We start from the raw sequence: 22681 nt of genomic DNA on the forward strand, positions 1-22681 counted from the left end.
GAAGCTGATCCACAGTCTCCCTGCTCTGCTGAAGGCTTCCACCTTCTAATTTCCAAAATAAGTTATGCCTGTTTCTTTGAAAAGGGCCTCTTTTTCTTTCTGTGCACACTGGATAAGTCATTCAGTTGAAATAGAATTTATCAGTTACTGTGATTTTTTGAGTTCTCTGTTTTAATGACAGGGCAAAATAACCTGCCACACTCCTTTCACTGTATCCTTGTATGCAGTTTGCCGTGTTTGCAGCAATCAGCACTGGGATACTCTGCTCTCTTTGCAGCCCAATGTTGGCCATGGTCTCTACCAGCTGAGCCTTGTGGTCCATTGACCATTGCTGTCTACCAGTTGAGCCTTGTGGACCAACCAATTCTTGGCCTGAGGGTCCAGGTTGACCTTCCTCGAGAAAAGATGATTTTGTTTATAGATTAAAGTACAAGAAATCTGAAAACTTATAAATGCTTTGTCATTGGTCCCATATTGAGCAGTAGGGGAGAGATTCAGGAGCCTAGGAGGCAGGGAAAGGACACGCTTAACATATCCCGACAGGAGTTAAGGTATTTAAGCCTTACAGTAAAGTTGTGGTGTATCATCCATACCCTACTGCACTTTCGGAGAGTCTGTGTGATACAGATGGATCTTCTGTTTTGTTTTGCTTTATTTACCGGTAAAAGCCTTTAGCAGCTTTGGATGGTGATTCAGTAAGACTTGGGCTAATGGTCACTGTTTCAGTGATGCTTTTTCCAAGGAAGTTCTAATATAAACCCTTAAGTTTCAATTTAAAACAAGTTTCATTACATTTATTATGTACGCAAGTCATTTTGTCATGAAATTATACAAATTGACCCACAGTAAATTTCAAATGCAGACAAGCTTTTCAGCTTCACAGAATAAGCAAATAGTAATTGTCATTAATCTCATTAGCAGTGTTTCAGATGCTGCTTTGAGAACTAGACTACAGTGGAAAGAAGGGACAGGTCTCCAAAGAGCATGGCAGGACATGCGTAATCTCGGAGTCTGCTGAAATCAAAACATTTTGCATAATTTAAGGGGTACTGTGAACTTCAAGTATACCCACTTTACATAAAAAATGCATTAAGAGCTTTTCAAGGTCTTTTTCATACCGGTGAATTTTTCTACCCACTTTTACATTTTTATAATCACCTTTTCTGTTTTTTTTTTTTTTTTTTTTTTTTTTTTTTTTATTACTTTGTCATCTTCATTGCCATGAGAAAAAGCCCAATAAGCAGGGAAAAAATTACAAGCTGTAAACAAACTTAGCAGAGTACAAATTATGAAAGTGAATGCAAATCCTCCAGTTAATGTTAGCGTAAGGTACCTTTGGTCTTACTTGTGAACAAAGGGATGTTTTAGAGAGTCTAAATGGACATATCATTTTATATAACCACTTGTTTATTTTCATCAACTATAGTAAAAGTTTTCCTGTAAAAGCATTTATTTTTGGAGTAATACAGCTATAGCCTACAAGAAGGGCTAGGTTTGTAGGAAGAGGTAATATCTTTTATCACATATAATGGGAAAAAACAAACAAGCTTTCAAGCTCGGTGTCCTGAGCTTACATTTAGTGTTCTGAGTTACATTTAGTCTGATTTCATCTATGAAAAGATATCAGCTTTCCTTACAAACTTTATTTTTCAGCACTGATTTTGTCAAATGGCCAGATTTACTCCAGGAGAGGTGTAATAACTTCAGAAGTTATTGGTTTTACAGGCAAGCTTGCGATATTTAGTATATGATTGTTTATGAATTATTCAGTCATTGCTATTTTCAGTGCAAACTGATACTGCATTACAAACCCAGTAAATTAAATTTTTAAATGGTTGTGCTTTTCTGCATCTTTTGGATTGCCATTATTTGTTTCACTCTGTGTTTCAAATTTTCTTACTTTTATGATTACTGTTTTTATTACCATTTTAGTGAGACTTTTGTTATCACTGTAATAAGTGGTGTCCTTACAGACCCATGTACTTGCACAGATTTGATTTGTGTGTGCTTTGTGTTTCCATAGGTATGGTTCTAATTGCCACCATATTTCACCGACTGGCAGCCCCTGATATACCATATTCTCACCAAATCTTCCAAGATCCACCCAAGTAAGTGTTAGTTTGTTTAACCAAGAGGGAGCCGAAGAGTTGCATGGATAAAAGACGACCAACAGAGGCAGGTCAGGTCTTTGCCTCTGTTCCCTGGTGATTTCACTGCCCAACCTTTTTCCTCTTCTGAATTTTAACAAGGCTAAACCAAAGAGGAAAATGACGGTATTAGAATAACGTTGCACTCTACCAAATTTTAAATTGTATTAATGAGGAGAATGTTTAAATCCTGCTTAATCTTTTAATCCCTGTTTACTGTCAGTGATGTGAATTAGCTTGAAGGAAGATGTTTTGAAATGGATCCTGTTAATACTTACAGAGAAGACTTTTTGAACTATAGACCTCAAGGCCATTTTCAAAGGAGATATTCAGCCCTTTACATTTTCAAACTTATGGAAGAGGGGACTGAAAAGAGCAAAAGACGTGAAAAACAGGAGGAAAAGAAAAAAGAGAAATTATTAAAATATTTATGTTTTGGCAAATGTTAATAGTAACTATGTCACAAGATTCACAAGAAAAGAGATTTCTTAAAATCTCTTCAAATCCTCCTTTTGACATCAGTGAGAAAGCATCGCTGAAAAGAGAGTATATGTGGCCACCAGATATCGACTTGTGGGTGCTTGTGTTTTATAGGATGACTATTAGTGTGTAATTTACTGTATCCAGTTGGAATAGTTTGTTCATACACTGACATGAGGAAAGCCCAGTCATGGAATAGTATCTTAGTTATAGATATAACTAAGCGATAAAGATAAGGGATATAGAACAAGGAAAATTAAATCACCATGAAACTAGACACCGACTTCTTTGCAAGCTGTCAAATACAAAGCTACCAGGTACAAGGTATCTACCCTGGAAAGGATTCTATTTAATACTCACATTTCAAATGCAAGCCCTGACACTGAAATGGAAACACCACTGTCCCAACCTGTGGGCTACACAGAACTTCCTTTTCCACCCTCTTATTTTAATTGCAAAAGAACACAGTAATTGGGGGAATTATGTGATAAAAGGCTGGTGCTGTAAGGACGACGATAAACTAGTTTGTTGCATGTTTGACAGCATGGCTGAAAAGGCAGAACAAGGAATGAGCAAGCAAAGGGAAAGCTGATCCCAGCCAGTCGGGGCAAGGTGATGAACATGAAAACAATGGTGGATGTGGGGTTTTTTTTGTTTGTTTTACTGTCATGCACTATTTGCTTTTTCGTTGTTGAAATGCTCACAGATGAAATGCTAAAGATCCTGATGATTCATATACAAACCTTTAGAAAACTTGTTCCAGAACAGATTTTTTCGAAGAGTGTGCAAGACTTCCAGGAAGGAAGACTCCAGCAGAGGCAATTCAGTTGCAGGTACAGTTGACAGGATTGATTGGATCTTTGAGTAAATTCTGTTAAAGCACTTTGGGGAAAAAAAAGAAGTGCATTCTTGGCAGCTTTGCAATGTAGGAGAACTGATGAAGGTGGACACAAAAGGAGAAGATCTTCTGTGTAAAACCATAAACACGAAAATCCTTCGCATTCTAATAGCTGGTTTACATGTATAATCCCATCCTCTTGGTTGATGCACGAGGCTTGTGTTTGACCTTCTACAGCCTGAACTAAAAATTCAGAATATGTGGCTGGAGCTCAAACATCCAATATCCTCTGTGGATCAATACAGAGAAAGAGCTGTATAACCAACCCACTGCAGTGCCATAGACCCAGGAAGGAATATGTCAACTTCGTGCACTGGAGAAAGGGACAGAAATAGCCAAAAAAAAAAAAAAAAAAAAAAAAAAAAAAAAAAAAAAAAAAAAAAAAAAAAAAAAAAAAAAAAAAATAGCTACAGGCATAATTGCATCAGTGTGGTGCTGCAAAGGCTATGATTAGATAAAAAGCAAAGTGTTTCATGCTAATTTACACTTCCCCTATCTATTTCAATGTCTGTGATATAAATATTTTATTCTTGCAAGGGTATCTATACACTGAATTGCAGTAGTTCGAAGTTGGAAGTTACATCATGAAACTAGTCCAAACTCTTTTACAGTTCTAATATTATACTAAAACTTGCAGTGATGAATGTATAGGTATAAGCTAATACACATTAATTGAGGTTAAATGGATATGTGTGCCAACAGGCAGATTTACAGATGAAATTATTGCTCCATTATAGTTGTGTGTGTGTGTAGATGATGCTGGCAATCTCGGAAATGTGAGTCTTAATACAGTTTTAATCTACAGAGATTTTTTTCATGGTTCTTACCAGTTTGTTTCACATTATTTGTCTTTAAATTCCACACAAAAATCCATATTAAAGCTTTTAAGTGTGCAAAGCCAAGTTAAAGAATGCCAGAAATCATGTTGTTTGCAGAACTTTAATTTGCCTCCTCTTCTGTTTGATTGTAAGATAGTCATTAATGGGATGAGCACATTTGGTGCACAGAAAAGATGGTAGTGACTTAATGAGCAGCTATTCAGTATTTTGTTCTCTATTTGTTGCTAAATATGAAGCTCCATGCCTTACTACTTACTGTTCAAAGCTTGTTCTAAAGACAGAGTCACTAATTTTTAATAGACTTTTCAGTAGAATGCAGCGTTGTAGGAGCTGAAAGCTTCACAATCAGAATTCAGTGTAGTTTGATAGCATTAACTAAGGAGAAGATAGCATTACAGCTAGCATTTTGACGCTTAAAGCAGTTATATACACACACACACACACACACACACACACACACACATCATTGGGTGCCCAGCATGAGATGCTTAGTAGTTGGTTTTTGGGGGTACCCTGTATTATGTAGCACTCCATATGTTGAAAGCACATCTCGCATTCCAATGATGGTTGTGAGTGCTCAGCATTTTTACGGATAAAAATACAAGGTTTTGAATTTAGGCTTTCAGCAAAACCCGTCATCCAATTCATGGCCACCCATAACAAATTTGTTTAGAAGTGACTAAGTTAGCAGTCTGTGTTGAAGACGAGAATAGAATGCGGTGCTGCTGAGCAGCATGCAAGCGCCTTAGCCGCCATCACCCCTCTTCCTCCTGCAGCTGCTGTGGTGTTCCCGTTCTTCCGCAGAGGAGTCAGGATCCTCCGGACACCATCTGATTCACTGCACAGTCCTGACTCATCCCCATCCCACAGGCTATTCTTCACGCTGACTGGGATCACACCCCATAGCAATAAACAATGACAGGCCAGACGTGCTCCTGTGCAAGGGATAGAAGCATTGCAGAGAGAAAGAAAAGAAACACAAAGCCCATTCCTGGATATATTGGCAGCCCGTGTATTTCCTTGCCTCTCTAACCTAACATGGCTTCTGTGGCTGCTTTAGGGTACTGTGTTTGTTCTGATGTGGAAGGTATATGCCTCACATGCCCAGAGGGCCTCCATTTCCCTCCTAAATCCTCCTGCCCTTGGTGCACAAAGTCAAGAAGCAGAATAGTACATTGTATGGCTGGCCCATTCTTGGCTGACTTTGAACAGTGAGGAAGTGTGTCAGCTGTGGCAAGGTAAACTGAGGTAAACCGAGCTATAGGCCTTCATTTCTGCCTTCCAGTCAAGCATATTTGTGCCCTCTGCCACTAGTGGCCTGCTTGCTGTCTCTTCATACAGCCACCAAGCTGCCGCAGCAAGGCCGCTGTAGAGACAGCATTGATCTGTGCCTCAATAATTCACCTGCTCTGTCTCTTTCACAGATATGTCCCAAGGGAGCTGGGAGCCTTCAGCAGCAGCAAACAGACTGTAGTCACTTCAGGCAGGAAATACTCTCTGCTTTTTACTGGAAACATGGGGTGGCCATGTAGGCAAGTAGGAACAGGCTCTGCTGTAACTTCTGGGAGACAACATGGTACGAGGCTAGGTGATGGGTTAAAGAAATATTCCTGAAAATAAAAAAAGAAATCACTTTTTGAGATGGCTGGTAGATGAATGCTGAGATAGGGAGAAAGAAATCTGGATGCCAAGAGGCCCAGTGGGGTTTATGGCTAGGAAAAAGAAGCCTCCTGTTTACCTCTGTGTTTCACAAGAGGTGTGAGTGCCCTTGCCGGGACTGCTAGTGAGTCATCAGTCATAAGCGAGATAAGCCCACCATTAGGAACTATATCTGCAGCCCTCTGGATACTCCTGCAAATGGCAGCACAGGCCTCCTGCAGGGATTAGGGTGCTCTCAGACTCCCACTTTTCAAGCATGCTGCAGCAGACTCAGTGTGTGGTGGCACCATTAGCGTGTCGGAGATGCTGTAGGCTTCCTGAGAGCAGCATGTTCTGCGTCAGTGCCCACGTGCGAGGTGCAGTGACCGCTCGTGGTGCCATGTGGGCCTGGTTCAGCTCTGCTGTGCTGCTTCGCGGCTGTCTCACGGACTGGGCCTGCTCCAGGGCCTAACTGCAGCCTGACCAGTATTCCACTGAGCAGTATCCTGCTGGTATCCTCAATCTTGCACAGCACCTGGACTCCACGGCTCAAGGAGCAATGCGTCAGTATGAGGGGGCAGTACAGACCTACCAACACTGCTTCAGTGGTGCTTGGAGAGTTCCTGTCCCTTCCGCCATGCAGGCAGGATCTGCCTTTTCGTTGACCACATGCAGAAAAGGATGAGAAAAAGAAGAGAATCAGGAGTGTGACATATTTTTGTACCCCAAGATGAGGTGTACTCAGTCAATAGTATGAACAGTAAATGTAAGAAGCCCTTGGCAAACAGGAGTTGTGAGTAGCAGAATATTCTTGTCTTGAGCGCACAAGCTGCACTAAGTCCTTAGAGAGCGTGTTTGAACTGAGACTTGGGACAAATTTATGCAGTGTCATAGAGCAGAAAGAAGCACATCTTCAATGCAGACAACTCCCCTGTTAAACTGTAAGGTTCTTTTTCAAACTTCTTAACAGAGCAGTTGTGCATTTCTTTTATTAAGATGCACGTTCTTCTCTATTCTCATAGACATCTAAGCCAACATTTTAAGAAACAAGCAAAGAAAATATCCATGATGTCCTTGGCAATCAGCTAGCACAGGCAATCTTGGCCGAACAGTTGAGGGTAAAAGCTGTAAGCTACTGATAACAGACCTAGTAGTGAAATTGTCTGGCTACCTTAATTATATGTGTCCATATAAATAGCCAAACAGGAATTGTAACATGCATAACTTAATTTTGCCAGCTGTTAATTCCTGACATCTTAGATTCTACAATTTCTCCAGCTTTTATTCTTCCACAGTTCAGGGAATCAGAGCTGTTGTTTGAGGTGACCAAGCTCAACATTACATGTTTAAATTAGATAAAGTATTGATAATTTATTAATGATTATTAATTATCCCCAACCGAAAAGACCGAACATATCTGAACTAAATGTGCAAAGTTTATAGCACCAGCTTAGGACATGAAGGAATACTTCCACTACATGGACTTTCAATTTGTTTCTTTACACAAAAAGAGCACTGACTTCTTTTAGTTTCCATTAGCTAGATCTTTCCAAATAATACCTGTTCTCGTTTCTGTCACCAAGAGGTGGCAGCATATTGTCTGCTTTCCTTTACATCTACCCTAGCTCTAAGCCCCTAAATAACCTTACTTGCTCAGTTTGCAAGGATGCCAGGAAATCCAGAACAATCATGCTGACTAAGGAACACTGATGAGATCTGATGTGAATTCAACTGTATATCACCTTCAGATAGAAACATGGGGCTAGATCAAGGACTGGTGGTTTTATTTTGTTGTTTCAATGACAACCTGATAGACTTTTGAATGTGTGAAGGGTTAAATTTCAGCTCAGCATGGTGCAACTTCAGGAGGAACTATCTAAAGTCTAACACTATTATTAATAGTAATGGTAGTTAAGAAGCCTGTGCCCATAGTATCTGATAAATACTTTTGATGTGTCAGACTTGCACTAATTTTATTCCTGCTTATCACTTTGGGTCATTGAGGAAAGTGCTTACAGACTTCCAAAAGCGCATAAAGGGGAAGGGAAATACTTTATGCAGAGCAAATACCAAGGTGAAAATGATATGAATGTGCCAGTTGAGTTTTGCTGCATGACAGCATCAGCTTAGAGACTTCTGGAAAGATGCCCAGAGACACCCATTCTGCCTGGTAAAGAGATCTGGAGGAGGAGGCAAGTATTCTAAAACAGCAGCTGCTCTTAGATCTACAGGGATACTCCATGCTTGGCATGGTGTCGCAAGTGCCCAGGAATCCCAGTGCTGCAGAGCACCGCAGTGTGTGTCCTTAACAACTCAAGACACCCAACAGTATTAGGATTCTTGCTCTCCACAGTGGTTTTCCATAGAGTCTCCAGTCAAACTCAGAATTTCAGTTATTATTTCCCAGCTGCTCCACGGCCTGGACTGGGGGCTGTAAATGACAAAGCTCTGGGATGTTGGCCAGGGTTGCTAGCACTGTTCCTTGGACACTATGAAGCTTCTTGCCACAAGGACAAATAAAACTTGTGGGTGGAGACGGTCAAGAACTTACGGTTGATTTTAGGGCCATCTTAAAGCCCCACTCACCAGATGCCTGTATAGAAACCTTCTAAGTATACACCCCAGCAGCCATCCAGTTTGAGTCCAGAAGCTTTTCTGAAGTTAGATATGATATATTTATTTTATCTGGCTGCTGCAGCCTGCAAGTATGGATAGTTTTTAACAATAATCCCACAGTTCCACATGGTACCTCCTATCTTTGTTGTCCATAGCCAGGAACAAGAATGAAGGGAGGGAGAAAAGAAGCTGATTCTATGACACAGTTGGCTGGAAAATTAAGAAGAATGGTGTGGAAACTGGTGCTGACCATGCAGATGTGAGGAAGGTTGCTCAGCTAGCAGGGAGTGTGTGATCCTTGGCTACAGTGACGTGTCTCTGTAAATGCATTTTTTGGGAATAGCTCATAGATTAAAGATAGATCTCTTCAGATATTAAGGATCATGCTGAATTATTATTCCTCATTCCCTATATGTCTTTATGTTGCTTCATTGCCATATGAAGGCACATGTGGAGGAGGATTCCCAGGCTTTAGGCTAAGTCTGTTGTAAACCAAGGTGTCTTTATTGAATCAAGATGCCCCTGGGGAGTGCAGCAGTGCGGGGTTTGCTGTGGAATACTTCTGTTGCTGTTTATTACTAGATTGGATGCTCCTGGTCTGTCAGTCCCTGCAATTTACCTTCATTTTTAATCTGTGCTCAGTTGAGCCACCTTTATGCAATATCAGCATTGACTCCTGAAGGAGATGATGACAACAGAAGGTGGCAGCACACAGTGAGCCACAGGCACCGAGTCCATTACTCAGAATGAAGCATGTCCCTGCCAGTCACACCTTATTTAACATCTAGCCTTAGAGAAACAGGGAGAAGAGACTACAACTTATTATCTTCTGCATACTTGCAAATGCACAGGTGGGAAAATCCTCTGAGAACTGTCTTGTCTTTTACATGCTGTCATCCAAGAGATGAGTTAATACAATTCTGTTTTGCCAATATGAGCAGATTTCAAAGCTGCTTCCCTATTGCTACCTCTATTTTCTGCCTCTTGTTAAACAGCTGGTCCCTAAAACAGAGGAAATGTTTCCGTTTGGAGATTTCAAAGCCTGCTTGAAAGATCAAGAGCAGAGGACACCTCAATATGTTCTTTACCTCCCCCAGTGTTAGTGCAGCCAGAAAATTGTCTATTATGACCAGTAAATCTCAGACCATTTTAGACCTGAGACAGACATTCAGCACAGACTCTGTTTTGAATAGGAATCAATTTTTCCTCTATCTTTTATTTTAAAAGCATCTGTAGTTCACAGCTATACTCAAAACTGACAAGGCTGCATGTCAAGTGGAAATGCCAACATAATACAGTGCAACATGAACAGCATCCAAACATTTTTCTTAAGACATTTCGTGCTGGTGCTGCAAAGGTATTTTTCAGTATTGTCTGCTTCAGGTGAAGATGGGGTCTTGGACCATATTCTCTCTATTCTGTGAAACTGCCATTTCTGCTACCTTTATACTCTGATGACATTTCAACTGTAATACTGTCTTTCCTGATTAGGTAGAAAAGCCACAATTCATCAGTTCAACAGTTTCCCACACCACCTTGATAGAATGTGCTTGCCAAAAAAGTGTAGCCTGCATGAGATTTGATTGAGTCATCTCAAGGTAAAAGGCAACTTATAGTAAAATCAGTCTTCAAAGCCCATTTTATGGCAAGGCAGCATAATCCTCCTAACTAAGTGTTTGGAAACAGGTAATTTTCAACTACCTCTAACTTGGAGGGAACCAAGTGTTAATACAGAATCCTGCAGCATGAAGATCTCTAATTATAGTGAATACCTTGTGCGCTCGAAGACACTTAAGACCTAGCTATAATCCAAAAATAAAACCTTGTTTTCATAGTTGCTTTTAATGGGAAGCAGCTTTTGGATAAGCTAATGATTCCTGACTGTGCTTAAATTACAGCCTTCTTTCTAAAAAGTACATTTGATAGTTTTTCCAATAAATAAAATCGTACAATAAGTAAAATAGCCTGACTAAATGTGTGATACTAAAAAGACAAATATTTTCCTTCCTTTAAGGGTTTTAAAATTTCAGAAGATGCATATACTTTTGTTTGTTCAGCAAGTCTGAAAAAGAAAAGCAGTTCTGTAGGTTTATGTGATAAATAACAAGGAGAGGCTGTCCTGCAGTCCCGAACAGAAAGGTCTGCACTGCTAATCTGAAGGCACTTCAACTTTTTGTCCTCCAGAAGAAGGTGAGTATTGCTGTGTTAAACCAGGAGATCTGCTTCTCGAGGAAGTAGGACCCCTCATGGTATCTTCCAAAGATGCTGTGGCTCCCAGCTCCTGGATTGGATCAGCCCAGCAGCTTTCTATTCCAAGTGCTTTCCATCCTGGGTGTCCTGCATTGTCTTCTAAATCATGTGTAAAGCCCCTCCAGTAACATCAATGCAACAGTGCAGTGAATCAAGTCATGCATCACGGAAACAATACTATGTATTTCTAGCTTTAAAACTGCAGAGCAAATGTTCTTTGTTTTTGACTCAAAACCATTAGAGTTTAAATACAAAAAGAGCTGAGCCAAATGTGAGTGCTTCAGGCTCAAAAAAAGCCCACTGGAACTAATGAGGAGTGGTAGGCTTGTTCTGCTCACAACTAGTGCATCAGTTCTGTTTATAATGCTCTCCCTAAATTCACTTCTGTGCTGGCACGAGTTATGAAAAACTGCAGTTCCAAAGACATGCTTTTACAAATGCTCTGAGCAAGGGGAGAGATTAAGTGGGGCTCACAAAAATGTTGGAATTCAGATTTAAAAACAAATACTCTGTAGCCATGTGTGGGCTTTTTTTCAAAAACATTCTCATCTGAAGGTAACTTGGAAACCTTTCTTTGCCTTAGTTATATTGTGAAGTTGACATAAATCCACTAGGTTTTTTTAAATCTTGAAAAAAATTTGCTTAAATTTCAATTTTGCCTTCTGCAAAATCTCCTCCTATGACAACCACATGCTGTATATGTGAATCTATTACACATCATTACTGCATCTCTTCAAAGATATTTGCAAAATTAGCATGGCACAAGTGCACCTTTACCACAGGAATCTGGACTTTGAAAAAGAAGAACTCTTATCCCACACATAATTTCTTTTCCCCCTCCCCTCCTGATACAATTTCCAGAAAATACTGGGAAAACTAAAGATACCCGCCTTCTGAGGACATGTCTCTGCTCTTTGAGGTTAAAAATGTGGGATGCCAGCCCAGAGAAGGTTTTTTTGGCAAGATAAGAGTATTTATGCAGCTGATAGCTCTGTCTTTTTCTTTTCTTTCCTTTTGTGGGATGTGGAGATGAGAAGTAGTTTGTGCATATTCATAGAGTCAAGCATAGCACTTAGAATAATACAGGATGGGATGTCCATATCCATGGGCCCAGGGATCTCCTACCTTTTGCAAATGCCTCCCTCAGAAGTGAGCAGAACAAGAATAACCTGGTAGTTACTACTGTGTCTTTCCCCTAATGCTAAAAATAAGGACAAAGCTTTGAAAGACAAGATGGGGCTCGGTGGAAAAGATGAGAAACCTCTTGTTAGTGGAAAAGATGAAGAACCTCTTGTTAGGGTCTTCGCAGCTCAGGGTTTCCAGCTCAGGACCGCCCGTTTAGCTCTGAGCCAGTGGTCGCTCGGTGATGGACGGGTTTGGCACATTTTTGTGTCTTTTTTCCTCCCAGCCCTCCCCTGTGTATAACTTGCTGTTTTAGAAAGCATATGTTCTTGTCTTACTGTCCTCAAATAAGCCGTTATGCCCTGATTCAGCACAAAATCAATGCCTTTATTGATTTGTTGACTGATCCTGGGGACTGATGCCACCTACTCTCTCTGTAACAGCTGAGTGATTCCTCTGCATATTTGGACTTCTCAAGGTGATTACATGACTTCTACAACCAAGAGTGTCTCTCTGTCTTCTACATACGTTTACATTTTTGTTTATAGTCTCCCCTGTTTGGAGCTAGCCATGTTAGCAGCAACCAGCCAGCTGAGCTGTTGCTAATGCTGGCAGGCTGGGCAAGCTTCTAGTCACTTTGTGACACTCAGTTTTGCTCTGTACAAAGCACTATGTGACATAGACTGTCAACTGTAGGGGGATAAGAAGCTGATCTGTCTTCCCCAACCCTCTTTCCAGGGAACAATAAGATTTTGGCAGAGGAATGAGGTGGTGGAGAGGGACACAAGCAAATGCTGCTGCTTTGGAGCTCCTCCAAGCTGCACTTGGACAGCTTGGACCCAGACTGAGGGTCACCAGTCACACGCTGCAGCTGAGCTTCAGAGAACAGGAAAATTATCACGGGCCAAGAGAACAAAGGGTGTCAGGTAGGGGCAGAGAGCTGAGAGACAAAGTCAGAGAGAATGAATAATCATAGCAGGAGGCTGTATAAGAGACAAGGGGGAAAAAAAGGAAAGGAGCAGAGGCAAAGGAGGGAAGAGCTTGGCTGACAGATACCCTCAACTGTCCTTGCTGTCCTGTGCCCTTCTCTGGGTGCCCAGTAGAATGTCTTGTGTGATTTCTTCTTCACCTTAGAAATTTGGCTGCACTTTAAATAACCTGCTCTTAAACATAAACATAAGCTATTAAACTTGCATAAGCATCTGTGCAGCTTTCACTCATGCAGTGCTGAGTTTCAGAAGAACCGTTCAGCTGTCTTGGCAGGCAGATTCATCCATCAGACAGACATGTTTAAGACTTTTTGATAGTTCCAGGTTCCTGTAACAGTGAAAGTCCAATTTTTCTTCATTCACTGAAGGTCAAGCTTCTGAAAACAGTAATGCACAAAAGTCACAGTAATGGGACATGTCTAGACAGTACCTTAAACAACAAAATTGTATGAGTGCATCTTGTTCCTCAGGATTATTACACTAATATCATCTGAGAACCCAGAAAAAAGTTTAACAAACTGAGTCTTTCCTCCACATCTCCAACTAAACTAGCCTTTTTTATTCCTACTTTTTTTATTTTGCATTGCTGTTATGTTTACTTCAGCTGCCCATGTTTGTCTGCATCCTGCATGACCATGGTTATTCTTTTGTCCACAAAGAGAAATTTCTCTCCAATACAATCTCTATGGTTGCTCTCTACATGTCCTTAAACTCCTCAGGAAGATCCATTTTGTCATCATCTCCTTCATGACAGAGTAATAGCTGGATCTCTGTCCTTTCATAGGAAAGGAGAGTTTTTACTTCATATGGATGGGCAATGTATTATTCTTTGTGCACAGGAAGAAAAGCATTCCTTTTCCTGGCTTTGCAATTTCTTAAGATTTTTCTGCACCAAGCAGCTTGCAATTTGTAGCGATGCAATTGTAAAAAGGAGAAAAAAAATGTTAAAAGGAGGAGCCATATGTGGCATTCACATTGTTTATGTGACTCAGGATAAAGATGCTGTTTTCAAGATTACTGTATAAAGCTACATCCATCTTTAAACCCATAAAACTTAGAGACCTTATTATCAAAATTGCTGTTTATCAATGAGATGCAGGGATTGCTGTCATCAAAGCAATCCTTGATTAGTCTTGGGTGGCTGGCTACAAAGAAGCTGTTTTCCTAGAGCAAGGAATGTATTTGGCTTAGTTGTGGTTTTTTTGCTTGTTTTTTTTTTTTTTTTTTTTCTGGATTCTGAAGGGTCTTTGCATGGACTTTGGGTAATAAACACTTTTTGGAGGGGAACGGGTCACTGATAAGCTTTGGATTTCAGGAATCCCCCTGCTTTGATTTCCTCAGTTCTCATTTTTCAATGCAGGTTTTGCAAGGAAGCTAGCTAATACTATGCTGTTCCTCAGCTTAGATATCTTTATTTTACCGTGTTACTTACCTTATTAACAACTCTGCCATGTTAGCATAGGCCTCTGCAATGTGAAATCCTGTTTTAGAATGGGAAACCTGGAAAAATAGCAGTTCACTCCAGTTCAAGCATAGCCCATTTATGTATTGATGCAAAGTACTCAAGACATCTCTGTGGACTTAGCATATGATTGCGAAGAAAAAAAAAAAATAGTATTTCAGCTATTATGCACCTAGAAATAGCTCAGCTACAGCTTGGAGCATGAGAACTTCTTACCACAAAGGTGCAGGAGAGCAGATAGGGCCAGTGCAGTCTGAGGGTAGCAGAGCTAATGCCAACCCTTCCTGAAAATTGCCATGGGATTTTTAAATGTCTCTGACCTCCTATAGAGAAGCTGAAAGACTTGACCTCAGTTCAGTGTTTCATCTGGAAAGCAGTAAGTGCTTCTGACAGTGCAGGTTTTCCTGAGAGCTGTGTGGAAAAGTCAGCATTGGACACGAGCCCAGTCTTAGTGTTGCACTGAAACTCAAGACTTTGGGGGCTTGGAATCACTTGACTTGTTGCCTATACTCTGACTGATGGGGGACTGCAGGAATTGGAGTCCCTGTGTTACTGGCAAAGAAGTCCTTCCTAAAATTACTAATGGGGAAAATGTGGGGGAAAAAAAAGAGTTTCATTTGTTTAGTTGCATGCCCAGATACACAACACCTATTCAGGGAACAGAAGGCTTCATTTCTTAATCCAGTCACTTGGACACTTTCCGAGGGCCTTGAATGGGAAGGGGAAAAACAAGAGGTTTCACAGAATCACGGAGTGGTTGAGGTTGGAAGGGACCTCTAGAGATCATCTAGTCCAGCCCCTCTGCTCCAGCAGCGAAACCCCAGCTCCTGCCCTCAAGTGCTCACAGACCGGGATCGTGACAAGAGGACACGGGGAGCTCGAGCAGTGCGAGGCAGTGAGATACAAGGAACGTTTTGCAGGTGCCCAAAAGTGCTGGCCTGCGGCTTCCTCGCAGGTGGCCGCTCTCCATAGTGGTCATGGCAGAGGCAAAGCTCGAAAGGAGATTTGATGGAAAGCAAGATGGAGCCTTTGTGGAGAGATTTCACCATGATTTAGAGGACAGGCTTTGGGAAGGCATAAAAGTGTCTGCAGGAGACATGGCTGAATCTGCTATCCTTAGTGAGGGAAGAAAGTGCTCTGCTGTGACAGAGTATTAGATTTAAGAGGCAGGGAAAGATGAAACACTGAAGGGGCTTAGAGGTAAAGGCTTGAGCTTCTTTTCTCCCATTCCACAGAAATATTTATAATATCAACACGTGCACAACCAAATCAAGATGAAAAATTGGAATATCTGCAACAGTGCTTTGATGCTTTTTAGCTGTTGGAGATTGCAAAAAAAAAAAAAAAAAAAAAAAAAAAAAAAAGGCTGTTTTGTTCAGCTTCGTCTCAGAAAGAAGGTCCACAGTATATCCTCACTGATTGCCTCAGGAATGATCCCACAGCGCAGATGGGCAGTCAGGACCTTCTGCCTTTCTCTCCGCTGTTGCCTTCTGTGCCAATCCCGAGTTGGCCCAAGGCTGTCACCGCACCTTTGGGGACAGCCACTGAGATCCCGTCACAGGCTATTGTGCGGGGTCTGTGTATCCCTCTCCCACTGTGTTCGTGCACCTCAGGGGTGCCCTGGGGTGAACATTTGCACTAGTCAGACTTTGTGCAAGAGGGACATCAGGCTTGGAAAGATTTTACCACAGACTGTAAAGTTCTGGTGGGAGAGACTCCTGTTTCCCCAGGATAAGAGCTGTTCCTGCTCACAAATAATTCATTTCTTCATATTTCATTGATTTTGTTTTTTATTCTAATTAGCTTAGGCTTAAAAGGAACTATATTTGAAGCAGAAAAACAGAAAATGTCAAATTGAAATTGTCAACATGTTTTTTTTCAGGCAATTGAAAACTTCAATACATATTTCAAGTAAAACTCCTGAAAGCGGAGACTCTTCCTTCTCTGTGAAGAGTTTTCACTTTGGTGAAATGCTGTTTTTCAATTAAGAAAATATTTAGTTTAATGAAGAGAGAAGCTGGTACTCAACATTGGGGAGTAAAGAAATGAGGTTAAAGCACTGACAATGAGGTTGGTCCTGGTGACCACAGGGAAAGTAGATTTAGTCAAGAACTTACCAAGGAGGTCACAGTAGCCGGTATAAGGTGTTAGAGCAAAGATTTTGGTGGCTGAGAATGGAAAAAAGTCAATAGATTTTAAACATCTTTAGTAATGAGATGTCAGAAGCCCTTTGTGTGGGTCTAGAAAGATGAACTCAACACCCAAACCGCCAGGGGCTGGTTGCTTGGTGTTACTGCTGTGGTAGAGAAAGGACAGGACTTGGGAGAACATGATAAGATATACTGGAAAGGATCAAAGACACAAGATAAGAAAAGGAATATATATTATATATGGATGATTAGGTGCATATATATGTTATTTATCAAGAAGACAGGCCAACATTTGAGATTAGATGGCTGAGAATGACCATGAATAAAGCTTCACATTTGTAATTAATGTACAGGCAGATACTTAATCAGACCAAATCCTGTATTTTTTATCTCTGCAAGAGTGATGCTATATCTTTTTTTTTATCCCAAAATAACAGTCTCTTATAATTATTTTCCCTTTCTTTCTCTTTTTGTGTTGTATATGAGTGGCAATACTTTGGTTAATCCTTTCTTGACAGTGCTGGTGGATGCTGTAACTTTACATGAATTTCAGAATACACAAGGTCTGCAGCGCTATCGGAAGCAAAACTGACACGTGGAAGAGTTTTTAGCATCTTTCTTGAAAAATTGAATTAACAGGAGCAAAACATTTCCGTGGACAGGACAGACAGCATTTAGACCATGTTGAAATGAGAAATGTTAGTCATCACTCTGAGTAGATATTTCTGCCTATGAAAGAAGGATTGAATGCCTGACCTTCCTGGACACTTAGTGCCCCTAACTTTCACTCCGAAAACATTTAAGGTTTGGACACTGTTGAACTGGCTCAAAGGAAAGAACAGTTCCCTTCAAAGTTCTGTAAATGCTCCTAAATGTCGCCTTTGTCCTTAGTGATATCTGGTCTCTTTTGAACAAGAACTGACAGTGTTTAATATGTGATAGGAGATGTGTTCGGGGGGGAGATGTGAGGCTGGGACTCAGTCCTGCTTGGACAAGGGCACATTATCACCTGCACTACCTCACTGCATCACCTCAGTACAGATGCCAGCGGTGCGTTTAACCGAGCACTCAGGGCAAAGCTCCAGGGCAGCGGGTGAGTCCTCACTGGGAGTCACACAGAGCCACAGAATGGTTGAGGTTGGAAGGGACCTCAAGGGATCCAGTCCAATCCCCTGCTGCAGCAGGGACACCCAGAGCACGGGGCATAGGGCGGCATCCAGGTGGGTTTGGAGACCTCCAGAGTAGGAGACTTCACAACCCCCCTGGGCAGCCTGTGCCAGGGCTCTGTCACCCTCACAGGGAAGAAGTTCCTACTCACATGGAGATGGACCTGCCTGTGTTTCAGCTTACACCCATTGCCCCTCATTCTCTCACTGGGCACCACACGCGGAAGCCGGAGCATCTTTCCTGGGACGGGGCAGACGCAGCCCGGGCCTCTTTAAATCGTGGCTGGGCCGCAGTGCTCGGCACTGTTGCCATGGCAGAAATCTCCCCGTAGTAATCACCTCTCTCAGGGAAGGTTACAAAGACCCGGCGCACATGCTCAGAAATGCTGCTCTCGGGCTGCGAGCGGCTGGCAGCGGCCATTTCAAAGAGACCATCGCCAGGACGAGAGAGCCGTCAGGTAACGATATCTCTTGCTTTGTAGGAGGGGGTGGCTTTTCTCTTCCGCGCAAGTCCTCGGACGTGTCGCTGTTGCCGCTGGCGCGGCGGGCGGGAGCCCCATGGAATCCTGGCGGGTTGTCCGCGCAGACGGGTCGTGCTCCCCGACCAGCGACGGGGCTGGAGATAAATGGGGTGCAGGCTGAGGGCTGCGCTCGGGGAGCTCGGGTTTGCAGCAGGGCTCGTGTCCGAAGTTGAACCTAAGCTGGGCTAAATGATGTGTAAGGTGCTCTAAAAAAGAAGTTCAACACCATATCTGCACCTTTTCGTTGAATCTCTAAGGCATTGAGTCAACTATGGGAATAGCCTCCCCTGACCACAAAGGTTTCAGCTTTAGATACTTTAGAAGGACGCTTATATTGTCTTAATTTACTGTTATAACTGATGCATCCCAATGTAAACCTGCTGTCTCTGATTGCACTTGCTTTGCTTGCAGATTACCCTTAAAACAGAAAAAAACCCCAAGCCACTTGTTATTTTTTCATCCCTTTAATTTAACGACTAGAGAAATAAGAAAAGGATTACATCAGATCTCCCTAAATACTGGGAGAGGTAAAGCAATTCTGGCGTTATAGGAATTACATTACCACATCTGTTATTGATGTGACCCAAATATGTTAGTGATGGTACCACGTATGTGTCTCCCTTGCCTCTGAGCCCTCCCCTGCTCTTACATGTAGATAGAGGTGCACAGGAAGGGACCGTGTGTGGTGCCATTCCCTCCTTGGCTGTATTGCACATGCAGCAAGTGTTCATACAGAATGTGCAGCATGAGCTGTGTCTGAAACGGTGCCTTTGCATGTGTTGAACAACAGACCCCAAGATATGGGGAAAACCTTTCCCTCCTGCCTCCCTCCATTGCCTTTCCAGCTGTGACATGCTGGTTGCTTGGGGGGATGCTGTTCTTCTACATTCAGTGCACTGAGTCAATATTCTTATGCAATGCTTTTTGTTTGAACATCTTTTGTTCAATATGAACTGACTTAAAAGTCAGGAAGCGATGCCTTTTGTCCTGGGCTTAGCTAAAGAGAGTCTTCGTGTAGATTTTCTCTTTTTGTTACATCTTAACCTTATGTTTTTCCTTTCTATTTCCTCCCTTTGAACATACAGGAAGAGAAGCTAAATTTGGCTGAACTAAGGACCACCCTGTCAGTTTGCCAGGATTCATAAGGACTGTGATTGATACCTGTAATAGACAGTTGCAGCTTGTGCCAGGCCCTGTTTCCCGTTTCTTCTTGATCAGTTTACATGCTGAATCAAAAAAAATTATTTCATTTGAAATTGTATACTTCTCAAAAAACTTCACCTCTATGTGAAAGGGAGGTGTTGCTGGACCAGATTAGACCTCTCTTCAAGGTCAGGCCTTGCCTGGTTATGAAGTTCAGGACCAAATGGATGGCTTCAGGTCTTTATCTGAACACAGAATAGAGGGATACAAACAGGCAGTGAGTTTTTATTTAGTTACCACTGGAAATTCTATCTGTGAATTTGTTGCGGTTTAACACAAGTCTTTTTCCTCAGGTGCCTTCATAAAGGAATAAGATTTTATGATCAATTTTGTAGGTAATTAATGACAAAAATAGTTTTAGTTATGTTTGTGTAAAGATAGTAAATGAATAAAGAGAACCAGTGGGTGAAAAACCTCATTTCTAGGTTCAGGGCTATTTCATCCAGATAGCAGAGCTCTGTAATCCCTACAGGTTTGATCCCCAGCTCTAACAATGAACCAGATTTCCAGATTCATAAGTAGTGTGGAGATGTTTAGAAAGACAAAGATTGGAATTACAGATTGGGATGACTGTTGTTGTCATCCTGGCTTTTGCAATCCCAGCAAATGGACCCCCAATCTGGTAGGGATCTCCCCCTTCAGGTCTAGGGACGGTATCTCTAGGCCAGGCTTTATGTGCACTGCTGGAAAAGTACACAGAATTTCTGTCCATGTTATAATTGTACTGATTTTTTTTTCTTTTAAAGAATTGTCAATGCTTTTACTGTCACAAACAATAAGTTCTTTGTAACAAAACTTTGCTATCTAGTTTCTCAGTGACTTGTTTGTGTCTCTTGATAAAGGGAGAAGCACCCGTTCCCAAGATGCTGGCACGCTGCCTCCCAAGAGGAGCTGTCCTTACAGTTCCTTTAATTTTTCTGGTTGCACTGCTCCTCACAGAGCCTGTTAGAGCTGATCAAGAAGCAGGAACTGCCATACCAGCTGAAAGTATGTGCCACTATGTAGTTCTTTCACACAGCTTGTACTATAGTTTTCATTTTGCAGGACTCCATTGAAGATTGTCCAAATAATCCAGTCTACTCTGGAAGCTTCTTGCTCTTGTTGTTTTAAAACTGTAATATGACAGTGCACTGACGGTGCCTTCCTCATGCATCCAAGGCCTTCCGCCTTCCTCCCATAACCTCATGCTTGTTTCTGTCTCGCTTGCACCTGAAATCTGCCATTGCAGTGCACCTTCTCTTTTGCCCATCCCTTTCATCATGTTCATTCTTCCTGTGACACAAATCACACCACTTGCCTGCTTGCTTTTCAGAGACATTCTTGAGGTTTGCTTTCTTTCAAATGATACTCACCTCTCGTTTCATCTTTCTTTCTTTCTTGGTGCTGTCTACCATATTAATTTCAGTAGTGTTAGCTAAAAATGACTCAGTGAAGACAATAGGTAGGCACACTTCCTCTCTACCTGCAGCCTTCAGTCCCCTAATAGTCCTTCACTGGTCTCTACTGAGCTTATTTTATGTCACAACATAATGACAGGTCCTTGCATCAAGCTGTTGGTCTTTGAAGTGCTACCCTCTTCTACTGCTTCCTATATATCATAACAAAAGGGCTGGTGGTGCTACAGCAATGGGGGAGAAGGTCTTTTATGCTGCTCAGTGTTTATTTTTTGCCTCCTTTTTTTTTTCCCTAGCTAGTTAAAGAATGTGCTCCATGGGTTTCTCTCTCTCTACTGCTGTTTGTTATAGAGTAGTTCTTGTTACGTGGTGATCAAGACAAAACAGTCCTTGTGACTTGCAGTCTTGATTATCTAGATAGGAGAATGCAGTCTTAAATACTGCAATTAGTCCAGGATGTAGCAGCTTTGCTTATCAGCAATACCCAGCAATGAGAGGGCACTGTGTTTATCTGCTCTTTGCTTCACTGCCTTTGGACAAGGCTGTATCAAACTTAAAGCTGCAGCCAAAGTGATCTGTCTTTTGATAATGATCTCAATTGCATTCCATTAGCTTTCTATTTAGAGCTCAAGTTTGTGAGATTAGGAGACAAATTTTCCTTGAAACAGATCTGTGGTTTCAGATCTGTTTTCATTTCTAGAAATTAGATTGAAGATGTGCTCAGGGCTGTGGAGCAAAGTGAAGACTCAAGTTACAGGTTTAGTGTTTCCATACTTCTGTGAACTATGACAGAGAAGAGGGATGGTGGAAAAGTGGGGAAATGATATAAACGGATGAGAGAAACAATAATAAAGGAGAAAGAAATGAAGAAGGGAAAATGATTTTTTAAATGCAAATTTCTTGAAGCATTTCTTTTGTCATACACTAGGTGAACCATCTTGTTAAGAGTAAAACTTCGATTATTCAGCAGAGTTCATCAACACTGACTCTCTGCATTCCTGTCTGTAGGTCCCTGTCATGCTCAAAATCCATGTTTATTCCTTCTGTCTAATACTTCGTGCTCTTTATTTGTAATTCTCTACTTAACATTCCCCTAGGCCGGCCCTGTGTTGACTGCCATGCATTTGAATTCATGCAGAGGGCTCTGCAGGATTTAAAGAAAACAGCATATAATCTAGACACACGGGTAAGGAAATGTTTGACTTCTATTTATTTATTTATTTATTTATTTATGAAAGAAAATGCTGTAGATAGAAGCAGATAGGCTGGACAGATTTTGCCCAAGATGCTATCAATTAACTGTACTGTTCTATCTTCAAAGGTGATATTGGGTAATTTCATTTCACCACTCAAGGAAATAATGTTTGGAATTCTTCTTGGATTTATAAGGGACGCAGGAATTTTAGGAAAGTGTGAACCAAAAATCTTCAGCCCTCTCCCCTTCCCTTCCCCAAGTCAGAGGATGTTATCTAAGGACCTGCCACTCTCATTCCTAATGTTGAACACACACTTTTGTTCTTATAGGATGAGCAACATTCAGAACATCATTTATATTAAATGCTCATAAGAACAGAGCCAGGTCAAACAAATCACATTAAAATAAAATACTCCCCTGCACTGCCTCACTAATCCAGTCTTCTACCTCTTCTAATACACAGTCAAGACTCTTCACAGTTCGAAGCCAGCAAACTGGTCCTTTTGAAGAATGGTTTGAGGTAACTCTTAGCAGGGTACATGATACTTAATTGAAAATGGAGCTGTAGGAATGAAGATAGCTTGAATTATGGGTTATTACCAAAAAAAAAA

At 41.5% G+C, this 22681-nt stretch overlaps 1 protein-coding gene across 1 annotated transcript in view; it reads left to right on the plus strand.

Moving 5' to 3' along the window:
• Nucleotides 1-18096: 18096 nt before the first annotated feature.
• The window catches only part of LOC112943066 (neuropeptide-like protein C4orf48 homolog), an 8320-nt gene continuing 3735 nt past the window's right edge, over nucleotides 18097-22681 (plus strand). The window contains exons 1-3 of the mRNA XM_026034161.1: nucleotides 18097-18215; nucleotides 20324-20468; nucleotides 21973-22061. Of these exons, the coding sequence (XP_025889946.1) occupies nucleotides 18141-18215; nucleotides 20324-20468; nucleotides 21973-22061 (309 nt within the window). The 5' untranslated portion in view covers nucleotides 18097-18140. The remainder of the gene's footprint in view (nucleotides 18216-20323; nucleotides 20469-21972; nucleotides 22062-22681) is intronic.

Source organism: Nothoprocta perdicaria, unplaced genomic scaffold (assembly GCF_003342845.1).
Source record: "Nothoprocta perdicaria isolate Ctin4 unplaced genomic scaffold, notPer1 scaffold_14, whole genome shotgun sequence".
Classification (NCBI taxonomy): Eukaryota; Metazoa; Chordata; class Aves; order Tinamiformes; family Tinamidae; genus Nothoprocta; species Nothoprocta perdicaria.